Genomic DNA, 22,666 nt, shown 5'->3' with positions numbered 1-22,666 from the left:
CATTAAACACTAGCGTTGACCGGTATACATTAAACACTAACGTTGCCCGGTACACATTTAATACTAGCGTTGACCGGTACACATTAAATACTAGCGTTGACCGGTATACATTAAACACTAGCGTTGACCGGTACACATTTAATACTAGCGTTGACCGGTCCACATTAATACTAGCTTGACCGGTATACATTAAACACTAGCGTTGACCGGATACCATTAAACACTAGCGTTGACCAGTACCATTTAATCCTAGCGTTGACCGGTATACATTAAACACTAGCGTTGACCGGTACACATTTAATACTAGCGTTGACCGGTATACATTAACACTAGCGTTGAACCGGTACTACATTCTACCTACTAGCGTTGACCGGTATACATTAAACACTAGCGTTGACCAGTACACATTTAATACTAGCGTTGACCGGTATACATTAAACACTAGCGTTGACCGGTACACATTTAATACTAGCGTTGACCGGTCCACATTTAATACTAGCCTTGACCGGTATACATTAAACACTAGCGTTGACCGGTATACATTAAACACTAGCGTTGACCAGTACACATTTAATACTAGCGTTGACCGGTATACATTAAACACTAGCGTTGATCGGTACACATTTAATACTAGCGTTGACCGGTATACATTAAACACTAGCGTTGACCGGTACACATTTAATACTAGCGTTGACCGGTATACATTAAACACTAGCGTTGACCGGTACACATTTAATACTAGCGTTGACCGGTATACATTAAACATTAGCGTTGACCGGTGCACATTTAATACTAGCGTTGACCGGTATACATTAAACACTAGCGTTGACCGGTGGTGTTAAATGTATACCGGTCAACGTTAGTGTTATATGTATACCAGTCAACGGTAATGATAAATGTATACCGGTCAATGCTAGTATTAAATGTATACCGGTCAACGCTTGTGTTATATGTATACCGGTCAACGCTAGTGTTTAATGTATACCGGTCAACGGTATTGTTAAATGTATACCGGTCAACGCTAGTGTTAAATGTACACCGGTCAACGCTAGTGTTAATTGTATACCGGTCAACGCTAGCGTTAAATGTATACCGGTCAACGCTAGCGTTAAATGTATACCGGTTAACGCTAGTGTTTAATGTATACCGGTCAACGCTAGCGTTAAATGTATACCGGTTAACGCTAGTGTTTAATGTATACCGGTCAACGTAGTATTAAATGTATACCGGTCAACGGTAGTGTTAAATGTATACCGGTCAACGCTAGTGTTTAATGTATACCGGTCAACGCCAGTGTTAAACGCACACCGACCAGCGCCAGTAATATTAAATTCAGATTTATTTGAATCGATTTACATTTTTTTTTTAATTTATTTCAAATGTATTTATAATTTCTTAAATGCTTTCCAGTCCAGGCCAGTGTTAAATGCACACCAGTCAACGCCAGCGTTAAACACAGATTTATTTGAATTTATTTTAAAATTTTAAAATTTATCTTAAATTTATTTTTGAATTTATTCAAACTTGTAAAGAATGAAGTGTAGTAAGGGACGATAACTCGTTATCGTTCCTTACGGAACGTAATGATAGTATGAGCTAATTCGCCATTTTTGCCGGCTATTGTAGCGATTTGGGAGCGGAAAAAATGGCACATACAATTTTGATGGTCTTTTGAACCGTTGTAAAACTCGGCTCGATCTAGGTCTGGATGTATTTGGTATCCCTGTGGAAATTCGTATTTATGAGATATTTTGGGTCAAACATGCCAAAATCGTCACTTTGACCGGTAGCTTCTGTTTAACAGGTCCTTAAAAATCAGCGTTTTAATCCAAAAATCTGAAACTCCAAACATAACAAGAAGAGATAGTTCTGAAGAAAAGCTTATCTTTAGTTTTTCTATATCTTTCATAGAACGGACACAATAGGGTTTTGAAAAAGGGTCGTATTTTATTGAGAGGTGGCGGATGTTACGTCAACAGTCACCTAAATATCCAATCAGTAGGCCCGGATGCATTCACCTTCCTATTAAATCTTCTGCCCAAACGGGAAAAACCCACAATCTATTTTCGATTTGGTTGGGTGGTCCCTAGAAGCCCTGATTTTGACATCATAATGATATAGATGACATTTGTTTTGATCTTTTATCGTATATGTAATTATTTATCGATTAGAATACCGCGAGTACATCTGTTACTAAGATGAACTTAGGGTTGATTGTTTGGTTGTTTTATCAACACGTGTATATATTGCAATCAGGATCGTTTTGAGTCTGGGTCTCCTTATAGTAGTGGGTGACTACCTCACTGAACAACAACACACGAGAGACCATAACGTATGCTTGCATAGATGCCAATTGATGTCTCATAATCAATTAATGTGTCATATTCCAGAAAACTGAAGAATTGTGAAAATTATTACAGTGGTAACCCTCAAACCTTCAATTTCCTCGCGCCAGTATTAATTTGTAAACGTATTTTTGAGTTTTAAATGTCGCGGGAATAAATTAAGTGCAAGTCAGAAAATTAAGTGAAAGTGAGGAAATTAAGAGCAAGTGAAGGTATTTATGCTAAAGGAAAGGAAATAAAGGTTTTTGGGGTTACCAGTGTTATAAGATAACCAATAATCTATTTAGTAGCCAACTTAAAAAAAAATTGACACAAATGTTCTTCAATGTCATGGGGTTTGCAACTGATCTTTTATTTTCCGATCGGTCAGCCAAGATGGCCGCCACAGACTTATTTGCCTCTGACTGGTAAAAATTTAGATATTGTTTGATTTCGATTATCATTGGTATATGGTATATATTGGTATTAGGGGACTGCGAATTCCATTGCATGGGTATCATTGCCATATCAAGGTTTCTGATTTGTCGAAGTTTAGACAATGGATTTGGATGCAAAATGGTACATTTTTGTAAATAGGGGAATTCGAATTCAACCACATGGGATTCATTGCCATAGCAACCACATTGAGGAATTCAATCGGTCAACTTTTAGATGCAAATTCAACCTCACGGTTTTTCTTGCCATATAACCACGCTGATGCTTCTTATTTGTCGAAATATTGACATTGAACGATTTTGATGTAAACCAGGACTCGTGCATGGAACCTCTGAACTCAAGACGGACATTTCTGTATCACTCTCAGCATTTATTTTTTTCTGTCTTTCATGCTCATCCAGAGTTATCTTCCCTAACTACACTTCATTCTTTCTGTGACACTCCTTTAGGTGTCACCCCACTAGTATGAAATACTGTATTTTGTTCTAAGTAATCAATCAATTCTGCGCTTCTGTGCAACAGTTACCCACCTGCACATGGGTATCCGTATGTAGGACAATATATGCACAATAATACATTGATTTTCTTAAGTCATCCTTTCAGATGTATTTCTATCAATAATGCAACAGAACGCCAAACAAAGAAGCGATTGTTAAATTGATTGTGTGTAATTAAGACGTAGTTTCAATAACAATGACTGTAGATTTTAAACGGAGATAAAAAGATCTTTACGTAAACACAGAACTAAAGTATTACGGAAGATATATCTACAGTACTGTACATATCACAACTATCGTCACAGTGAGGACACTGCAAAAATTCGACTGACCCAGACAGCGTTGTTAGTTTTGATAAAGACATACCAGGTTGATCGGTGAGTACCTAAGTGTAAAGAATTGAGTGTGTTATGAGAATTTGTCTCTATTTATATTATAAGTGACACATTTCCCTTTCATCATTTTGAAATAAAGGCAAGAATTCGAAGAGCAAAGAAAAATATTATTTCACTTAGAGAGCGCATGCATATAGCACAGACCGCAAGATATGTTATGAGACATGGTTCAAGATCCCATGTACGCCGTCCATCCCTTCATCTGGTCTTGAACGTTTTAATCTTAATATTTTTTAAATGATACAAAAACAGTTCTTAGCCGTTCCACTGCTCTTTAATATGAGGTAAATTAAGGCCATAACTGCTTCAATTTATTATAGCATTAAATAATGCGTTTGATTGTCCTTAAAAATACGTATAAGGTATATTTTTAATTATTACTTGACTCTCTATATAAATGTAAATGAAGTATTTTCGACTGTTGACCACTCAATATGTTTAACTATTGACTGTCTAGGAATATCCAAACGATTAAGACGATTACTATTTTTTATGATTGTATAAATTCCCTCTAGCAACGCTTAGCTTCGGCTGCGAAGTCGGAATGTTTCGAAGAAATCTCCGATCAGGGTTTGTTGTGTCTAATTAAAAACAGACAGTGATTCGGGTACCAAATAAGAATTCTTACTGCGAGGCCAAAGGAAAGACAAATTTGGAGTTCGAAAATGCACGAAAGCCAGAATTAACATTTTACTAAAGAATTTTACGCGTTCCTCAGCCCAATAAAATAACCTATATATGAATCTTGTGCATTATTCAGGTAACAAAACAGTTGTTTCATACCTTATCAGTCAACAGTCAAAACTCTTCCCCGAGGTGTTCGGACAAGCCCAATCAATTGTTTCCTGAGGCCTCAGGCAATGTGTCTGTGTTTTACATACATAGAGTCATAGTTGTACGCAAGCACGCACGAACACACAGCCGAAGTGATTTACACTCCTTCGTTGGGAGATAGGTGTGGTGTACTGATTTAAAGATTTGTTTAGTTCTGACTTAGGATAAGGTACGGGTATTACACCAGAATGTACCTGTAATGGTGTCACACAAAGTTTTTTTTTTTCGATCATTTTAAGCATTCATATCCTTTAGTTCGAAAAGCCCAGAATCGTTGTATTTGACAAGAAGGTTGCTGTGAGATGGTTCTTGAAAATTTCTCCATCCATTCAAGGTCTGTACGCACGCACACCCGTACAAAGAGACTATTTCCCCTTTCATCCATTCATGCTATAAACCTGTCAATGTCAAACATATTCAAACTTTCATAATGGGATCTTTTCAAAACGTTTACAAACAACTCATGTTAAATCGGATTTAGACCAGGGAATTTAAACAAAATTACTATGGGGTACCAATTCAATTGTTACTGAATAAAAATTATCTTTGTGACAATTTTATCATGTTAAGAATTATAGATTTATTTACTTACATCTTCTTCGTAGGTGTAACAGTATCTAACACGGTCGTACGTTTCCGTCACCAGCATCTTAGTAACGTACCCACTTAGCCCACACGACTAATTATCCCCTCACGACGAAAGTCGGGGAGGGGATATAGCGTTCCGTTCGTACGTAAGTTCGTAAGTACGTACGTGCGTATGTTCACTTTTTGTCAGCGCTCTTGCGACTTCATTTTTGAACAGATTCTGACCAAACTTCATATATGGGTCCAGCATGGGAATATCTCAAACGAGTTCGTGTTTCAGGGTGCCAAGGTCAAGGTCAAGGTCAGCGTTACTATTTATAGAAAATCTTTGTCAGCGCTCTTGCGACTTCATTTTTGAACGGATCCTGACCAAACTTCATATATGGGTCCAGCATGGGAATACCACGAACGAGTTCGTGTTTTAGGGTGCCAAGGTCAAGGCCAATGTCACCGTTACTATTTATAGAAAATCTTTGTCAGCGCTGTAATGCGACTTCATTTTTGAATGGATCCTGACCAAACTTCATATATGGGCCAAGCATGGCAATACCTCAAACAAGTTCGTGTTTCAGGGCACCAAGGTTAAGGTCAAGGTCACCGTTACTATTTATAGAACATCTTTGTCAGCGTTGTTGCGACTTCATTTTTGAATGGATCCTGACCAAACTTCATATATTGGTCCAGCATGCGTAACCAGATACTGTTGAATGCATAACAATATATACCATATTTATCTGGCAATGAGCCCGTGCCTGATAATAAGCCCATCCATGTCTATTGCAGTTCAGTGCAAATGACAACTGATGTTATTTCAATGTCCTGCAATAACCCCAACCCCAATTTTGCGTCAGAGTTAATGTGTTAGCACGCGAGGGGATTTGTATCGTTTGCGATGCCTTGTTCGTCATTGCGAACAGTATTGTACATCATTTTAAACTGTTGCATATACATTGTACAATCAACAAACAGCAGAAAGTGCTCTTCATATGGTGATCATGCAATTTTCAAAATGAAACCCTTTAATTGAGTCAGTGTCAGCAATACATCCACTTCCATGGGGTTGTAGTGTTCTTCAATTGATGTCTCATCAACACCACCCCCATCTGACCCTGGCTGTTGCAAAGACATAAAACACCTTATGCTTAAAGAGTACATCATTTTCAGTGCTTCTGTATTGCTTGATGATGTTTTCAAACCAATGGTGTGGATCACTACTATGATAAGAAGTCTAAATTATGTTTGATAGGCTATGGCATGCAGGCACGGAGTGCTACAGGTTTATTAAAATGAATTACCATGACTTGCTTTTAAAGTCACATAAGGTTAAAATATTTTAGAATTTATTTGCAATATCCAAGAGGTCCAAAGACCTTTAAACAACTTTTCAATAATTAAAGACCCTGATATTGAGACAAAAACATGCCTACATGAGAAATTTGTTCAAATGGATGTAAATGACATTGACTGACTTAACAAGGTCATATGGATGAAACCTGCCAAAAACCCTAAAGCAAATTCATCTCAATACTAAAGAGCCCAGATACTTGATACTGGACCGGCAGCGTTCGTTATAACGAAATAAAAAGCCGTTTTAACAAGATAACTAACTCGTTATAAAGAGATTCATGCGCGTTATAAAGAGATACTACGTCGTTTTAACAAGATACAATTAATTATTTGGATGTCCTCAATCAGCCACCAAACATTCACATAAGAGCATTTCTCTCTTCTATCTTAGATAATTCGATAACGCAATGAAATAACAATGATTAACATTGCGACTCAATCAATACTGAGTCGTTGTTACGATATACTAATTCGTTATAACGAGAAACTGAGTCGTTATAAGGAGAAACAGAGTCGTTATTAAGAGGAAATGAGTCGTTATAACGAGAAAATAAATGTAGGTCATAAAAACGAGAAACTGAGTCGTTATAACGAGAAACTGAGTCGTTATTACAAGAAACTGAGTCGTTATAAGGAGAAACTGAGTCGTTATTAAGAGGAAATGAGTCGTAATAACGAGAAAATAGGTCATAAATACGAGAAACTGAGTCGTTATAACGAGAAACGGAGTCATTATTACGAGAAACTGAGTCGTAATAACGAGAAAATAAGTCATAAAAACGAGAAACTGAGTCGTTATAACGAGACTGAGTCGTTATAATGATAAACTGAGTCGTTATAACGAGAAACTGAGTCGTTTTAACGAGAAAATGAGTCGTTATAATGATAAACCGGGTCGTTATAACGAATTAAAACATATCTATGATATCATCCATTGTTTGTATAGACCATTATATCTAATAATGGACTGTTATCAGTCCATTATTAGGACAAACTGTCGAATATTTCTAGTAATAATGGACAGGTTTTTGGAAGGTGGAAATATAATGCAAACAACAAAAATGTACACTTCATCTTTATTAATCCATTGATACTGTAATCCAACAGAACTTCGATACAGTATCAGAAATTGTATATAAGCCGACATAATATAGATATGGTATCAGAAACTGTATATAATCCAGCAAAACTTCGATATAGTATCACATGTACAAGCTGTATAAAATCCAACAGAAATTCGATAAAGTACCACAAACTGCTTATTCCACCAGAATTTCGATATAGTGTCACATGAGCCATTTTCAATATTTCACATTGATTCGATATTAATATCAGTGCTCCCTCTATTTTCACTTTCCTTTCTGGGAATTTTAACACTGTTAGCGTTGTTTCCACTAAGAATGTCACTCATGTCAGACTGCTGTTGGTCACTGGTGCGTTTGTTACACGTACAGCATTTGAACGATGGCAATTTTTCTCGAAAATCAACTGTTCGTTTATTCCGGCACTATAGAGGCGTGTTGCTGCGGTTGCGCGGAGAGAGTGGTTGGTAAAGAAACCCTGATATCCGTTTTACTGTTTGTTGGAGTATGTGAACTCCAGCTGGTCATCTTGGTACCATACATTTCCATTTGTGTATTTTTACTCGCGCTTCAGTAAAACGCATCAGTTTTACAGTTGTTAGGTCTACAAACAATAGGTAAATGCGTTTTAAAATTCTATTGCACTGTACACATGTATACACAGTAGTTTCACTTTGATTTTAATTTTATATAAAAAAAACATCACAGTTTGGTACAGGAGGGGTGGTAAGATTTAATCGTATAAAGATAATATTTACAGCTAAATGCTTGTTTGTTTCTAGATTGTAAGTTGAATTGGGTTGAGGAAGGGAGATCGGGATAGATTTACACTCACCTGGCTTAGGTATACATATGTATTTTGTATCCATTGTCTCAATAACCATTGAGCACTGAACAAGGTTTTCATCATCAGCAGACGAAATGTCAGACAGGTTTTTTCAATTCAAAATTTGGACGGTTATTTTCCTGCATGTGTAATACATCATTAGAATAGTATCGGTATCAGAACCTTTACTTGATCGCTCCATGACAGTCGACTGTGTAATAAAAATTATATCAGAATCAGACATCTTGTCTCTTCAGTGTTCACCTCAGAAATGGCCCTATGAGAATTATAGTCTGAATTCGGATGTAGAAAATTGCTCATGCAATTACTTTATTTATAGCTTTTTACATTTCTTACCTTTCCTGTCCAAAAATGTTTATGGTTGATTAAACACACATTGCTCATAGCATTACTTGTAGCAGTCCAATATTATTCAAGGTTTAATGAACATATTCCCCATGCCCTGCATCCATGCATTCATAAACTGTTTATCAGGAAAGCAAAGAATAATTCCATTCTTAAATAAAGCATTGTAAGCTTTCAAATTATATCAATGGTACCTACAATAAGTGCAACAGAGGGATGTGTTTTAAGTAGGAGAAGGCCCTCAAGCTGTCTATCCTTCGGCTTCGTCCAGTCCATTATTTCAAAGAATAGACAGCTTTCGGACATTCTCCTTTACATAAATTTATCATTTGGATATCTTCAATCAAACACGGTATATATGACTTCATTCATGTCAAAATATATTTTCGGAAAGGCACTGGAAATTTCCTTACTTTGGTGAAATAAAAATGTTTTACTAGTAGATGATTATCGACTAAACAATGATTCTCTTTCTTATATAACCTTAGCTTGGGCACATTTCGTGTAATTTTGCAGACTGACAGTCTGAGAAGGGAGTTTACCATATCACCGAAATCAAATCAAATCAAATCAACATACACATGCATATGTTATTTATTGAATAATGAAACAATCATAAAGTTGTTACTAATGGCAACGGTGTATATTTAGCCAAGTGGGCTTCAGTTCCTGACCGCACAATAAAGGACGTTAATTACTGTTCACATGTAGCGGGGTGTAATATGTCTTAAAATGATGACAATGCCGCTGGGTTCGTTTGATTTCAAAGGTTTTATTATTACTCAAAAACCCACGTTAACACGTATAGTGCATCAACGTGAGGCTTAGCACTGCTCACTTCCATGACCGTCATATACCGCACAACAGATGTAAACAATACAGGAATACGACTCTATATGGTGACAGATGAATTCGAAGACCTACATTTTGTAGCTCCGGCTTCAATGACGTCGAAATTCAAATGTCCCGAAACACAAAGAAACAAAGACTAAAACTACAGATAAGAACTTTCAACCAATCAAACAACTTTGTTACAGTCACATGTCACGTTCGTCAGTGAAATATACTCACAGGTACAAAGACGTACACATACCAATATACAAACACGCGCACGGGATCGCCGGTAACGAATATATATATACGCACGGACGCAGGTAAAAGGTCGCGAGGGCCTTATACCTCAATAATAAATACCTTACATATTTATTATATTTTATTAATAATTATCACACATATACATGTATACATTTCACAAATATCAAACACTTTATTAAAAATAACCCTATTACATACTCCCCCTGGTTCGAAAAAGACGTCCTCGTCTTAAAACAAGTTGGGAAATATCTTACTTATCATAAATACAAAATCTAGTCATGTACATTATGCATCAAATACATAACTAAATATCACAATGTCACAAATCATACGTACATTCAAATAAAAATCAAAAGAAAAGAGCGCGAATATGAAAGTTTAAGAAAAACACATATCTATTTAAAACATGTAGAATAAAACAGTCCAGCTGGAAACAATATATCTAACAAATCACATCTCCACATACGATTCTAACGAGAGCATCTGATACTCGATCAGGAGCAAGTACTCCACGCTCACCCAGACGTTGTAAATACTCTGCTCTCGTGAACCAATCCGATGAAATCCCTTGACATACTTGGTTCATCACGAACTCTCCTGACTGCTGCCACAAATGAGGCTGCCTAGCTCTAGTAGATCTTCTAGGAGCTGGCGTTGGTACCCGTGGTGCAATTGGTGCTACCACATCTTAATCATCCTGGACTGAAACACCCCCAGTCTCATCATTCCCCGAGACTTGGTCGTCACCAGGCGGAGCTTCGTCCACTACCACAGTCGGATGACAGTCGTCACCATCAACAGACTGGGCAGACTCTTGTCTATCAGACGCCGGAGTATCCTCCTTGGGATGTGAAGGTATCCCATTCTCCAATTCTGATAGCGGGCCCTCCACAGGATCATCAATGACGACTGATGAGTCGACATCTTCATCGGAGTCGCTGTCTGCGGTCTCCAAAGTAACAATATCCTCCTCCTCTGGCTTGGTCAATGTCCTCTTTCTTGTTGTTGACTCCGGTTTCTCATCAAAACTCACTTCATCTGTGTCATGCAGGAAATCGATGGGCAAGAGCAAATTGCGGTGCAATGTCTTTTCTTTTCCTTCTCCATTACACTTGCGGACGACATAGACAGGCACATCTGGATTAGGCTGACGAATCACGACGTATTCATCATCTTCCCATTTGTCGGAGATTTTGTGCTTTCCTTCAAATGCCATAATTCGAACTAGAACTCTGTCTCCATCCTGTAAAGCAACTGCTCTAGCCTTCCTGTCGTAATTCCTCTTCTGGTGTTCTGCAGCTGTAGACATAAACCGTCTTGCAGAGTCATAGGCATTCTTCAGGTTCTCGCGAAGAGACGATACAAACTTGGACAATGGTTGATGCTTCCCTCCAATGTCTATTCCGAATGCCAAGTCGATGGGTAACCTAGGTTGTCTACCAAACATCAGAAAGAATGGAGAATAGCCTGTGCTATCGTGCCGTATGCTGTTGTATGCATGAACAAGAGGACCGACGTGCCTTTTCCAGTCTCCTTTATCCTTCGGGTCCAAAGTACCCAACATCCCTAGCAACGTCCGGTTAAACCTCTCACAGCTTCCATTACCCATTGGGTGGTACGGCGTAGTCCTACTCTTCTTGATGTTGGCTATAGCGCATAACTGGTGAATTAAGTTTCCAACAAAATTGGCACCTTGATCAGAGTGTATACGTCTAGGCATTCCGTAATGTACAACAAAGTTGTAGAAAAATGCCTCAGCTGTAGTTTTAGCGGTTTGATTTTTCGTAGGAATGGCCTGTGCGTACTTGGTGAAGTGATCCGTCACAACCAGTATATGCTGAAATCCTCCTTTAGATGACTCCAAGGTAAGGAAATCCATACACACTAGCTCCAGTGGCTGGGTTGTCTGGATATTCACTAATGGCGCTTTCTGAGTAACTGCCTTCCTAAATATACAGCGTCGACACCTTTTCACCCATCTCTCCACGTCCTGAGTCATTCCTGGCCAATAAAAACGTTCCTGAATAAGTGACAATGTCCTATCATGTCCGGGGTGTCCGACAGAATTGTGAAGTCCATATAAGGCTTGTTTCCGAAAAGCAGGAGGTAATATCAGCTGTTTTCTGGATGTACCATCTTCTATGACTTCTCGATAAATCACCCCCTTATCGATCTTTAATCTGTCAAAGGAACGTAACAAAGTTTGCTGATCAGGATCTAACTGTCTTCTATCTGGCCTCTGGTTATTCCGAACATAAAATAACATCTGCCGGAGTACTGGATCTCTGTCCTGAGCTCGTCTCCAATCTCTAGAAGTCATCTCCTGAATATCCTGACCAGAGTCCATGAATTGCTCATCAATGACTGAAGTAGACATGGAAACGGTCTCAATCCAGGCTACTGGCTGTTGTACTGCACCGCAAATAGCCTTGACAGAATCCAAAGGGATATCCTTAACAGATGTAGACTCCTCAATGTGGGATGGCAGTCTAGACATAATGTCAGCATCTGTATTGTTCTTTCCTGGCTTGTAGATGATGTTGAAGTCAAACGCGGATAATGCAGCCAACCATCTATGTCCCGTCGCATCCAACTTGGCAGACGTTAAAACATATGTCAGTGGATTGTTGTCGGTGGTAACTGTAAACTTCCTTCCGTACAGGTAATCCGTAAATTTGTCAGTCACTGCCCACTTTAAAGCTAAAAATTCCAATTTATGGGCAGGATAATTCCGCTCAGATTTCGTCAATCCTCTGCTTGCATAAGCAATGACCCGCGGTTTTCCATCCTGCTGCTGGTAAAGGATCGCCCCAAGACCATGTCCACTTGCGTCTGTATGTACTTCAAATGGGATGTCATATAATGGATATCCAAGAACAGGCGGTGAGGATAAAACACTCTTCATGGTCTGGAACGCTGTTTCCTGCTCTTTCTCCCATTTCCATACAGTTGACGCAGTCTTGCTCCTAGTAGAATGGCCTTTCTTCCTTGTAGGTGGTAATAGCTCGTTCAGTGGCTTCACGATGGCAGAAAAACCTTCCACAAACTTACGATAGTAGCCACAGAATCCCAAGAAACGTCTCAAATCATCCGGACCAGAGGGCTTAGGCCAGTCAACTATCTTCTGTACCTTATCAGGATCTGCTTCTATACCATCCTTAGAAACAACGAAACCAAGAAACTTCACTTTCTTCTTGAAATAAGAGCATTTCTGTGGAGCTAGCTTTAATCCATGGTGCCTTATCTTCTCAAATACTAACTCTAACCTCTCTATATGCTCACCGAATGTTTTGGAAAACACTATGACGTCGTCTATATAGACAAAGCAAATGGTGGTATGGAGCTCTCCAAGGCACTCTTCCATCAATCTTTGGTAAGTCGCTGGTGCATTCACTAACCCGAATGGCATCCTATTGAATTCATAGAATCCTAACGGTCCGATGGTGAAAGCAGTCCTTGACTTATGTTCCTCGTGAAGTTCGACCTGATGGTAACCACTCTTCATATCCAGTGTAGAAAAATAATCACATCCTGATAAAGAATCTAAAATCTCCTCCACCCTAGGAAGAGCATAAGAATCCTTTACAGTCCTAAGATTCAACTGACGGTAGTCGATGCACATCCGCAGTCGTCCGTCCTTCTTCCGTACCAATACAACTGCAGAGGCCCAAGGTGAATGAGAGCGACGAATAACTCCTATGTCCAAAAGTTGATGTAGGTGATCACGCACTTCACTGAGCATAGCAGGAGGAATACGACGATGGCGTTGTTTAAATGGCACTTCATCTGTGAGCTCAATACGGTGATGAACAGCATTAGAGTGTCCAAGATCCATATCCCCTTTAGAAAATATATCGGGGAAACTGGAAATCATCTGTTTACTAATTGTAAACTCCTCTTCAGACAATCTATCATCAAACTTCATCTGTCGCATCAAGGCTTCCATATCCGTGCCTACAGAATCATCAGTATCATCAGATGTGTCCACATCTTGCAAACATCCTTCGACCTTCACTGGCTGAATCTCACAAAGCACCGCACGAGGCTGTATGGTAACATTCCTGGCAGTGATGTTAGATATGGTCACAGGAACAACGCCATTTCCTCTATAATGGTACTGAATAAGACTGGGCGATATATCCAAATCATCGACTAATGTCGACTCCTTCGATGTTGTAAGGTAAGCACTGGTGGGTGTATGCTCGACTTGATGATCAACGTAGCCATTAATAGTAACTTGACTATTGGGCTTAACTTGAATTGCAGTACCTTCAGCACTCTTTACTACACCAAGACAGAATTGTTTTCCGAATCAAATTCTGTTGACGCAATGCAATGCATCTGAATGTAATATACCAAGGCGTCGAGGTTGAGGATCTTTTCATCAACTTATCACCACAAACTTGCTTACAGGAGTCCATGATATCCATCAATATGTTGGTCCCCACTAGAATTGGTACCTTAGAATTATATCTGGTGTCTGGTACAACCAATAGAAGTCCTGGTAAAGGTGTATTGTGGCCCTCAATTGTAGTCTCTATCTCGGCCTGTATAAAACCATCATATGGCAATGCCTCTCCCCCAGCACACTCAATATCTAAAACATCGTTTAAAGAATGAAGTGGTAAATGGCTCAAATGACTGTCGTAGAAGTTACGACTAACAGTGCTGACCGCTGAACCAGTATCCAACAATGCGGTAGTATGCACCCCAGAAATCTTTAACTGTTCCTCACTGCAATCTCCAACCAGTGCTGTACCTGTATCATCATGATCATCTTGCATGATAGGGCTCTGTTGTCCAATCCTGCCTACTGGTGCCCCAGGCCTGTAGGCGTCCGAGCGTTTAAAGACTTTCTGCTGTGATCTAAATTCACTCGACAATCTCGTTTGATGTGTCCTGGCTGTCCACATCTCCAGCATACTGGTCTATCACTATCTCCTCTATAAGGTTTGTCCTGCCTCCTATAGTCCTGAGATACCTTATAAGATCCACGTGCAGGTGGACAACCATGGCCTGACTCCCTATTCTTCTGAAAGGATACTAAATCCTGTTTCAGCTTAGACATCTCAGTCGTAAGGTCCTTTACCAAAGCCTTCATTTCTTTAATGTCCTCGTTGTGTGGTATGGCAACCTTAACAGGTTTAGGCTTCTCTGGTGAGGCGTCGGCCTGCTCTATCTGCCTAACAGCAATGCGAAGTTTGTCATAGTCCTGAATAGTATCAAACTTGTGACCAGTAACATCACGCAGTCCGTAACATCTCTGTGACCTGAGATTGGGTAAGCTCACATCGGGTTTTAGCTCTATCCAAAATATCTTCAAGTCTACTGGCCCAAGATGTCATACTCTCTGAATCTTCTTGTTTAGCAGAATAAAATTTGCCAAGCAAATCCTCTGCAGCAGCAATGTTTCCATAGTTTCCAGTCATCTTATCCAACACCTGTTGTAATGCAACTGAAGATCCCATTCTTCTAGCTGTATTTGCTGCTTCACCTCTTAAAGATCTTCTCACGGCTTGGAAAATAGCCTGATCCTTGTAAATTCCATCTCGTTGTAACATCTCAACCTCATAGATCCATTGCTCAAACGGTACCTCTCCATGAGGGACTTGTGGAGATCCTGAAAATATGGAAATATGAAGTATTATGTGTGCTGGATAGTACTGTATCATCTCGATGATCTTGTAACACCTGGGAAAGATCGAGGATCGGTTCACGCTTCACAACCTTGGCTTTAGCTCCTCCCGCTAAAAGATCAGTTAACCACTGAGCTGCAGTATCTTTAGATTCTAGATCTGGTTTAAGGTTCATAGCTGCTAAAGCCTCCATCAAATGTTCAGCTTGCTTCCCAGCATCCGCCATAGTTGAAGTATTACACAGAGTACACAAGCACAATAATACAAGTAATATAATCATGAAGTCCAATGTGAAAAATGAGAGCCAATACTGCAAAAAAAACTAACAAAGTCCAAATATGCCGATAACTGGAAATAAATTCAAGAAAATTTCAAAATCCAAATAAGCTGAAAATCAAAAATAAATACAGAAAATTCATCGAAGTCCAAACACAAGAAAATATTATATAAATGTGTATAGGAAAATAAACACTAGCAATAAATCAAAGTCCAAATTTATCTGAAAATCAAAGCTGAAATTGAAAAAGAAATGAAAACGCAAACACGGTTCAAATTAATAGAGCTAGTCTAAAGCCTACAAGGTGTCTGAAATTCACAAAAATAAACAACCACAAAATATCTGAAATGCAAAAAGATACAAACAATGTCAAAGCGACAAATATTTCTAAGTATAAACACCTAAAGCAATAAATTCTAACACCGAATAAATCAATTAAATGAAAGAAAATCCACAAAATCTGAAAGAAAAACTCATAGATTCAAAGATATACAGAATCAAGTACTATGCAAAAGGAAATAAGCAATAGCTAATTTATCAAGGGCAAATAACTCACCAATGTCAAGACAATAATCAACAAGATAATCTAATTACATATATAAGCAAGCATGTGTCTAGATGGCATTGATAAAAAAACAAATTGACATAACACACAAACTAAAGTAAATCAATCTAGATTACAGGGTATTACGCGAAAACCGAAAACTCCGAACAGAAAAGAAAAGCGTGTCGCAAGCGCAGCAGTTCAACATATATAACACACAAACACAGATTGAACAACAAATAATAATCACATGGAAGTCACGACAGTGTAATGTCAGTTAATGTGTCTTGGTCAGTGCAAAATATCAACTACCCAACTAAGAATAGATAAACCGACAAATAAAGAACCAATGCAGCAAAAGATTTACTAAGTATACAAAGATACTAACCTTTCTACAGCGGGTAAGCAGGGCAGGTACAGGTAGAAGTTTCCATGCTCACATTCACGATTCAGATCCACACATTTTACGAATAATACAGGAATAAACACATGACAACACTAAATTCCAAATAGAATACACGAATAAACACATAAATAATCCATGCTATAATGAATGAGTCACTGACTAATATCCTTTCCCGTCATAAAGTTCAATTTAGTTCGAAATGAAAACGTAAGTCCATTCACATGTGTGCGACCATCAACATCCGGTTTCACATATCGGTGTCACCTTCCCATAGTACCATGCTGAAAAGTTCCGGGTGCAAAAGTTCCGGACCAAACTGGAATTCGACGATCACGTCAGGCAAGTGCAAACCCTCCGGTCTCCGGACCCTCAGTCTAACGGAGTGGTCCCTATATGGGCGCCATTTGTAGCGGGGTGTAATATGTCTTAAAATGATGACAATGCCGCTGGGTTCGTTTGATTTCAAAGGTTTTATTATTACTCAAAAACCCACGTTAACACGTATAGTGCATCAACGTGAGGCTTAACACTGCTCACTTCCATGACCGTCATATACCGCACAACAGATGTAAACAATACAGGAATACGACTCTATATGGTGACAGATGAATTCGAAGACCTACATTTTGTAGCTCCGGCTTCAATGACGTCGAAATTCAAATGTCCCGAAACACAAAGAAACAAAGACTAAAACCACAGATAAGAACTTTCAACCAATCAAACAACTTTGTTACAGTCACATATCACGTTCGTCAGTGAAATATACTCACAGGTACAAAGACATACACATACCAATATACAAACACGCGCACGGGATCGCCGGTAACGAATATATATATACGCACGGACGCAGGTAAAAGGTCGCGAGGGCCTTATACCTCAATAATAAATACCTTACATATTTATTATATTTTATTAATAATTATCACACATATACATGTATACATTTCACAAATATCAAACACTTTATTAAAAATAACCCTATTACACACACATCAAGGAAATGGCATCAATAACTGCCCAAAGTGTGTTTATTACCTTAAAAATCAGACCAAAGTAACATACACATCTTTATCACTTATCTATTAAAAACATGCCTATTTGTTAACAGGTAAATCCACGTATATATCATTGTGAAATGGAAAGCGGGGCACATGTGTGTCCGTAAGCTAACTTGTTTTTCGGTTGCATTTCAAAGACTGTAGACAATTGCGAAGGATAGAGAGAAAGTGAGCATTTTGATCAATTAAGTTATACGATATTGATGAAATTCAATGCTTTTTGCTATTCTACTTATATATCGCCCATATTGCATTGATATTTACAGTAAATACAATGAACATAACCATATATTTAACACTGAATATGTAGTTAATTTATCTTCACCGATTTTCCTGTTTGTTCTGTTGGAAGAATGACATATTTAAATCAAATTAATTTCCGTGATCGATTTGCAACCCATGTTTTGTTACATATTTGAGTTTGTCTTTTGACCAATTTTTTTACCAACAGAACAAATATTAAATTCAAGTCCAATTTTGATCAGACCAAGTAAATGTTTACAAACACATTCATACTTATACAGTTATACGGCATCTCATTACATTCCAAATAATTAGCTCCGAGGTTCATAATCTTGAATTTGTTTCGAATTTAGAGGTCGTTCCATATCAGGAACATTTAATACTTACTTGGATAATAAATGAATTAAAAATCAATAATGTTTCAGCAAGATTTGTTCCAAATCTGGATCAAAGATCGATTGTAAATTTTGACCAAACTCACCAATGAGCTAAATGAAGCAATTTCCACATTAAAAATAAATGACTGCTCGAAGATATTCTGCTCGAAAATGGAAGATCGAGAATGATAGCGATGCAGAGGAACTGCCTTATATACCCTATGGAACGCATAATTGCGCACAATACAGTTTAAATCTCCCGCACCTTTACGTCACTTCCGGTTTACATAATCTGAAGATATGATTTGAAATTTAATCTTACAGTCATCAATCATCAACTTTTACGCTCACACATATCATAAAAGCAAATGTAATTCTTCCAATCCAACATTCTCCTCTCGTATGGATTAGTTTTTGTCAATAGCAAGTATAATGAAATAGTTAATTAAGTCATTAACCAGTTTGATTTATTTCATAAATTTAACAATTTTAGTAATACTGGTGGGGTCTATACGGAATGGCGAATGCGCGTTAAAATGTCTGCATTCCGGCATGTTATGGCTCTCTTAAGCAAATTTGATTTTGCATACAGTTAATATCTTGTTGAAAATTACATATCATTTTCTACAATTGTATGTTGTTCGATGTATTACATGTTAACACAAATAAATCGCCAATGAAACTTCTTTGTATGTAGATGATTCTCAAATTCGAACACATGTTTATTGTATTAAAACCTATATATTGATCTTTAAAGGAAAGAAGGTTGCTCGAAAAATGGAAGGATATGTGGGTGTCGTTACTCGCTCAAGCGCCTCTTGTACCACCATCTCAAGGACACCAACCTTAAACATACAACTAAAAGCGACTTCATCGGTATGTTTATTTTAATAAATAGTTAATGTTTTAGTTAGCACATGGCTATCTTGATCATTGTGTTAGCAATTTTGATTTTGGCGAGTAATGGCGTTTTTCTTTATTTTTCATTAAAGCCATTTTGTAGTACCGTATATTTAGAAAAAGTAAGCCCCAATAAGTTCTACAAATATTCTATTATATGAAAGCTTTAAAATCAATGCTTTTCATGTAAAACCTGTTCTAAAGGTTTAAGCTATAATGTCATGGCGGCCATCTTGCGTTTCGGACCAACCGAAAAATAACAACAGTTTGTCAGGACTATCCAAGAATTATTGTGGAAAGATTTAACTTTTTTTTCTAAATGGCGTATCGAGGATCTTGATTTGACCATTTTGTAATAACATTGCACGGAAAAAAGTAAGCACCTGACATTATCTACAATTTCCATAAAACTGTAAAAATAAACTGTTTTCGAGATTTCGCTATTTCAAAAGTTTGCCCTATGGCATCATAGCGGCCATATTGAATTTTTAAGTTGCTTGAAAATGTTAATGAAATATCTTCAAACGAGGGCCGATTGTTGTGATGCTTGTATTGAAGGAGGTACTCAAGGACTGTCTTTTTAAGTCCTACTATTCTCTGACCATATAGGGCGGTGTACCCAAGCAAGTACTGGTCTTATATCGTTATTTTATATTGACGAGGTAGCACTCTAAAAGTAAACAAGCCAAGCGGCTTTTGCAAAATGGACAAAATCGGTTAGGGTAATGGCGGCCATTCACGATTGTGTCTTTAAATTGATCGGGCAGCCGCCTTATTCACCTGATCTAACTCCATCAGATTTTCATCCATTTACAAAACTGAAAACAGCTATTTCAAACACCCTTACCCAAACCCTTACGCTTACATGCAGTGTATGACTTTCTGAACAGCCAAGAAAAGACATTCTATAAAAGTGGCATTGAGGTCCTTAAACACTGCTGGCAAAAGTATATAGATACTGAAGGGGATTATGTTGAAAAATAACACAAGATGTACGGCAAAATTCAAATCCTTCAATACGAGGCTCACAACTCATCAAGCAGCCCTCGTACCTGGCTTAAATATTATTAGCCTTTTCAATACTGATCAAAAAGATAGAGAAACCAAAATATGACAGAAGAATGATGATAAGAAGAATAAGATACATAACAAAAACAATAGGTCTTTTTACTGTAAATAAGTAACATTTTCATAAAGGACTTCTCTAATAACATATACTTTTCGTTCACAGAAAGGTCATGCTAGTAGAGTCAAAACTCCGACAAGGCCGTATAATCTTAGGGTGAGTGATGATCTAACGTTTTAAGAGACTCAGGATTATGCCATTTGGACCATACTTTCCAGAGATGAAGGACTAAAAATGAATAATTCTAGCCTACTTTCTATTTTGATAGAGTTATCTGCCAAAATATAGATGACTTTAGTACATATGATTGGTAAAACGAGTTATGCAATCTTCAAACGATATTTTTGAATGAAATTATTTATTTGTGTAAGATCTACGCCCAAAATGCTTGCAGGTTTTTAACACTCCTGTATTGGAAATATTTAAAGTGGAGTATTTCATTGACATTAATACTTTAAGGACATTTTGCACCCTTAATTAATCCATCTATTCTCTTCTCAGTATCATTATAGTTAATGTTTTCCATGTAGCATATAATATAGTATAATATTTTGTAAGTACATACCAGGGTACAGGTGTATGTTAATCCATAGACGTATTCTAGAAACCTGATGGCATCTACATTGTGTCTAAAGAGGCGAGGTAATCTAAGTAAGAGACATAGTCATTGTTTTTGTCAATATTTGTAATGTATCTTTAGCTAATAAGTATGTATAATGAGTCTGTCACTTAGCTGATGAAGCAAGTTGGGTTGGTGTGACTTGTATACAGTGCTTGATACAGTCCCTGTCACTCAGTTGAGACAGCGGGTTGTATTACTCGTATATAGTGCTTGATACAGTCAAATTCACTCAGTTGAAAAAGCGATTGGGTGTGGCCTTTTTATAGTGCTTGAAACAAACATTGTCACTCAGCGGAGGGTTTTCACACTGGGGGAGTGGTCGGGTGTGGAATTGTAAATAATGCTTAATGATCTAAATCAGGGAACTCACGTGATAAGCTCACGTTATATTTATCTGTCCCATTTTTAAAAGCTAGGAAACTGAATAACACATACCTGTGTATTACCTCTTGTCTATGTTTTTGCTGACAAGTATGATCGTTGTTGAAAAACGTACCGACACTGGAAGGAATCGAGGATCGGCGTCGAACAAACAATTTCAATTATGATGGAGTAAAATATTTGATATCATAGCTGTTACGATGATATAAAAGTCCAAACAGCTTTCATTCAAAGTTTTGAGAGTTGTAATAGCTAGTTGTTACGAAATATAAAATAGCTATAAAGAAAGCGGTCTTTATTTTCAATCTAGCCACCCAAAAAACGGCAATATGTCGAAAATGACGAATCAAGAGTCAAACGATCTCGACCAGGTAAGTACATCTTTTTATTGGTTGTGAATTAATCATTCCTTGATTTAACATCTGATACGTGTTCCGATAAGTTTAATAACCGTTATAACAGCGATTCAAAAACATATTGAAAACATTTCAAGAGCAGGTATTGTCCGTACGTTTCCATTGCATTTGAAATCAGATATGACCGTCAAAATAAAATTCTACATTTCTAGAACAAGTTAATGTTTTCCTTACGAAAAGATTACCCCGATTGCAGTATCTGAGGTTGAAAGTGTTGTATGATCCGCTCCATGTAAATTTGTTTTCTTCGTCAGACGATAAATAGTTCGATCATATCAGAATCACTCTTATAACTAACGAGTAGTATCAACAAATAGACAGTAGCAAACAATGTCCGTGGTGTAAAAAAAAACATTATGTTGACTTTGTTTTCTTTGCTTAAGTCGTGAAATATGTATACATTACTGTACTCTTTATTGAGGGATATTTGTCTTCTTAAAGAAAGCTCTCACTGATTATCCTAACAATTGCTGTTGTTTTTTTATTTGTTATTACCAGTATCTAAATGGTTGGTTTAGTATTGTTTAACATCAATGGTAATATCACGACGGTTATTAAAAGTTAACAGGTGTATGTGTGTTTCCTAGTAATCTTATAACCGTGAAAGAAAAAACCTAAACGTCATTTTGATGTTTCCCGAAACATCCCTAATAATATATCGATACGACTTCAACTTATTAAAATTAGACTCGTTATTTCCGCTCCTCTTTTCCGCTCCTCTACTATATACTTCAATACAACATCTAACGATACCTCGTAGGAGGTAATATCAGCATGACCTTTGAGCTCAGCCAATCAACGCGTCTCCTATGAAAGTTTCGGTGTGATTTCATTCTTCGGAAATATAAATAATACTCTGTTTTTCAT

At 37.6% G+C, this 22,666-nt stretch overlaps 1 protein-coding gene across 1 annotated transcript in view; it reads left to right on the top strand.

The window, feature by feature from the left end:
- The first annotated feature begins 21,721 nt into the window (after positions 1–21,721).
- LOC117318507 overlaps positions 21,722–22,666 on the top strand; it is an 8,937-nt gene continuing 7,992 nt past the window's right edge. Inside the window, exon 1 of the mRNA XM_033873485.1 lies at positions 21,722–21,754. Coding sequence (XP_033729376.1) covers positions 21,722–21,754 — 33 coding nt within the window. The remainder of the gene's footprint in view (positions 21,755–22,666) is intronic.

The sequence above is a fragment of the Pecten maximus genome, unplaced genomic scaffold, assembly GCF_902652985.1.
Source record: "Pecten maximus unplaced genomic scaffold, xPecMax1.1, whole genome shotgun sequence".
NCBI lineage: Eukaryota > Metazoa > Mollusca > Bivalvia > Pectinida > Pectinidae > Pecten > Pecten maximus.
This window is presented reverse-complemented; position numbering and strand designations above follow the sequence as displayed.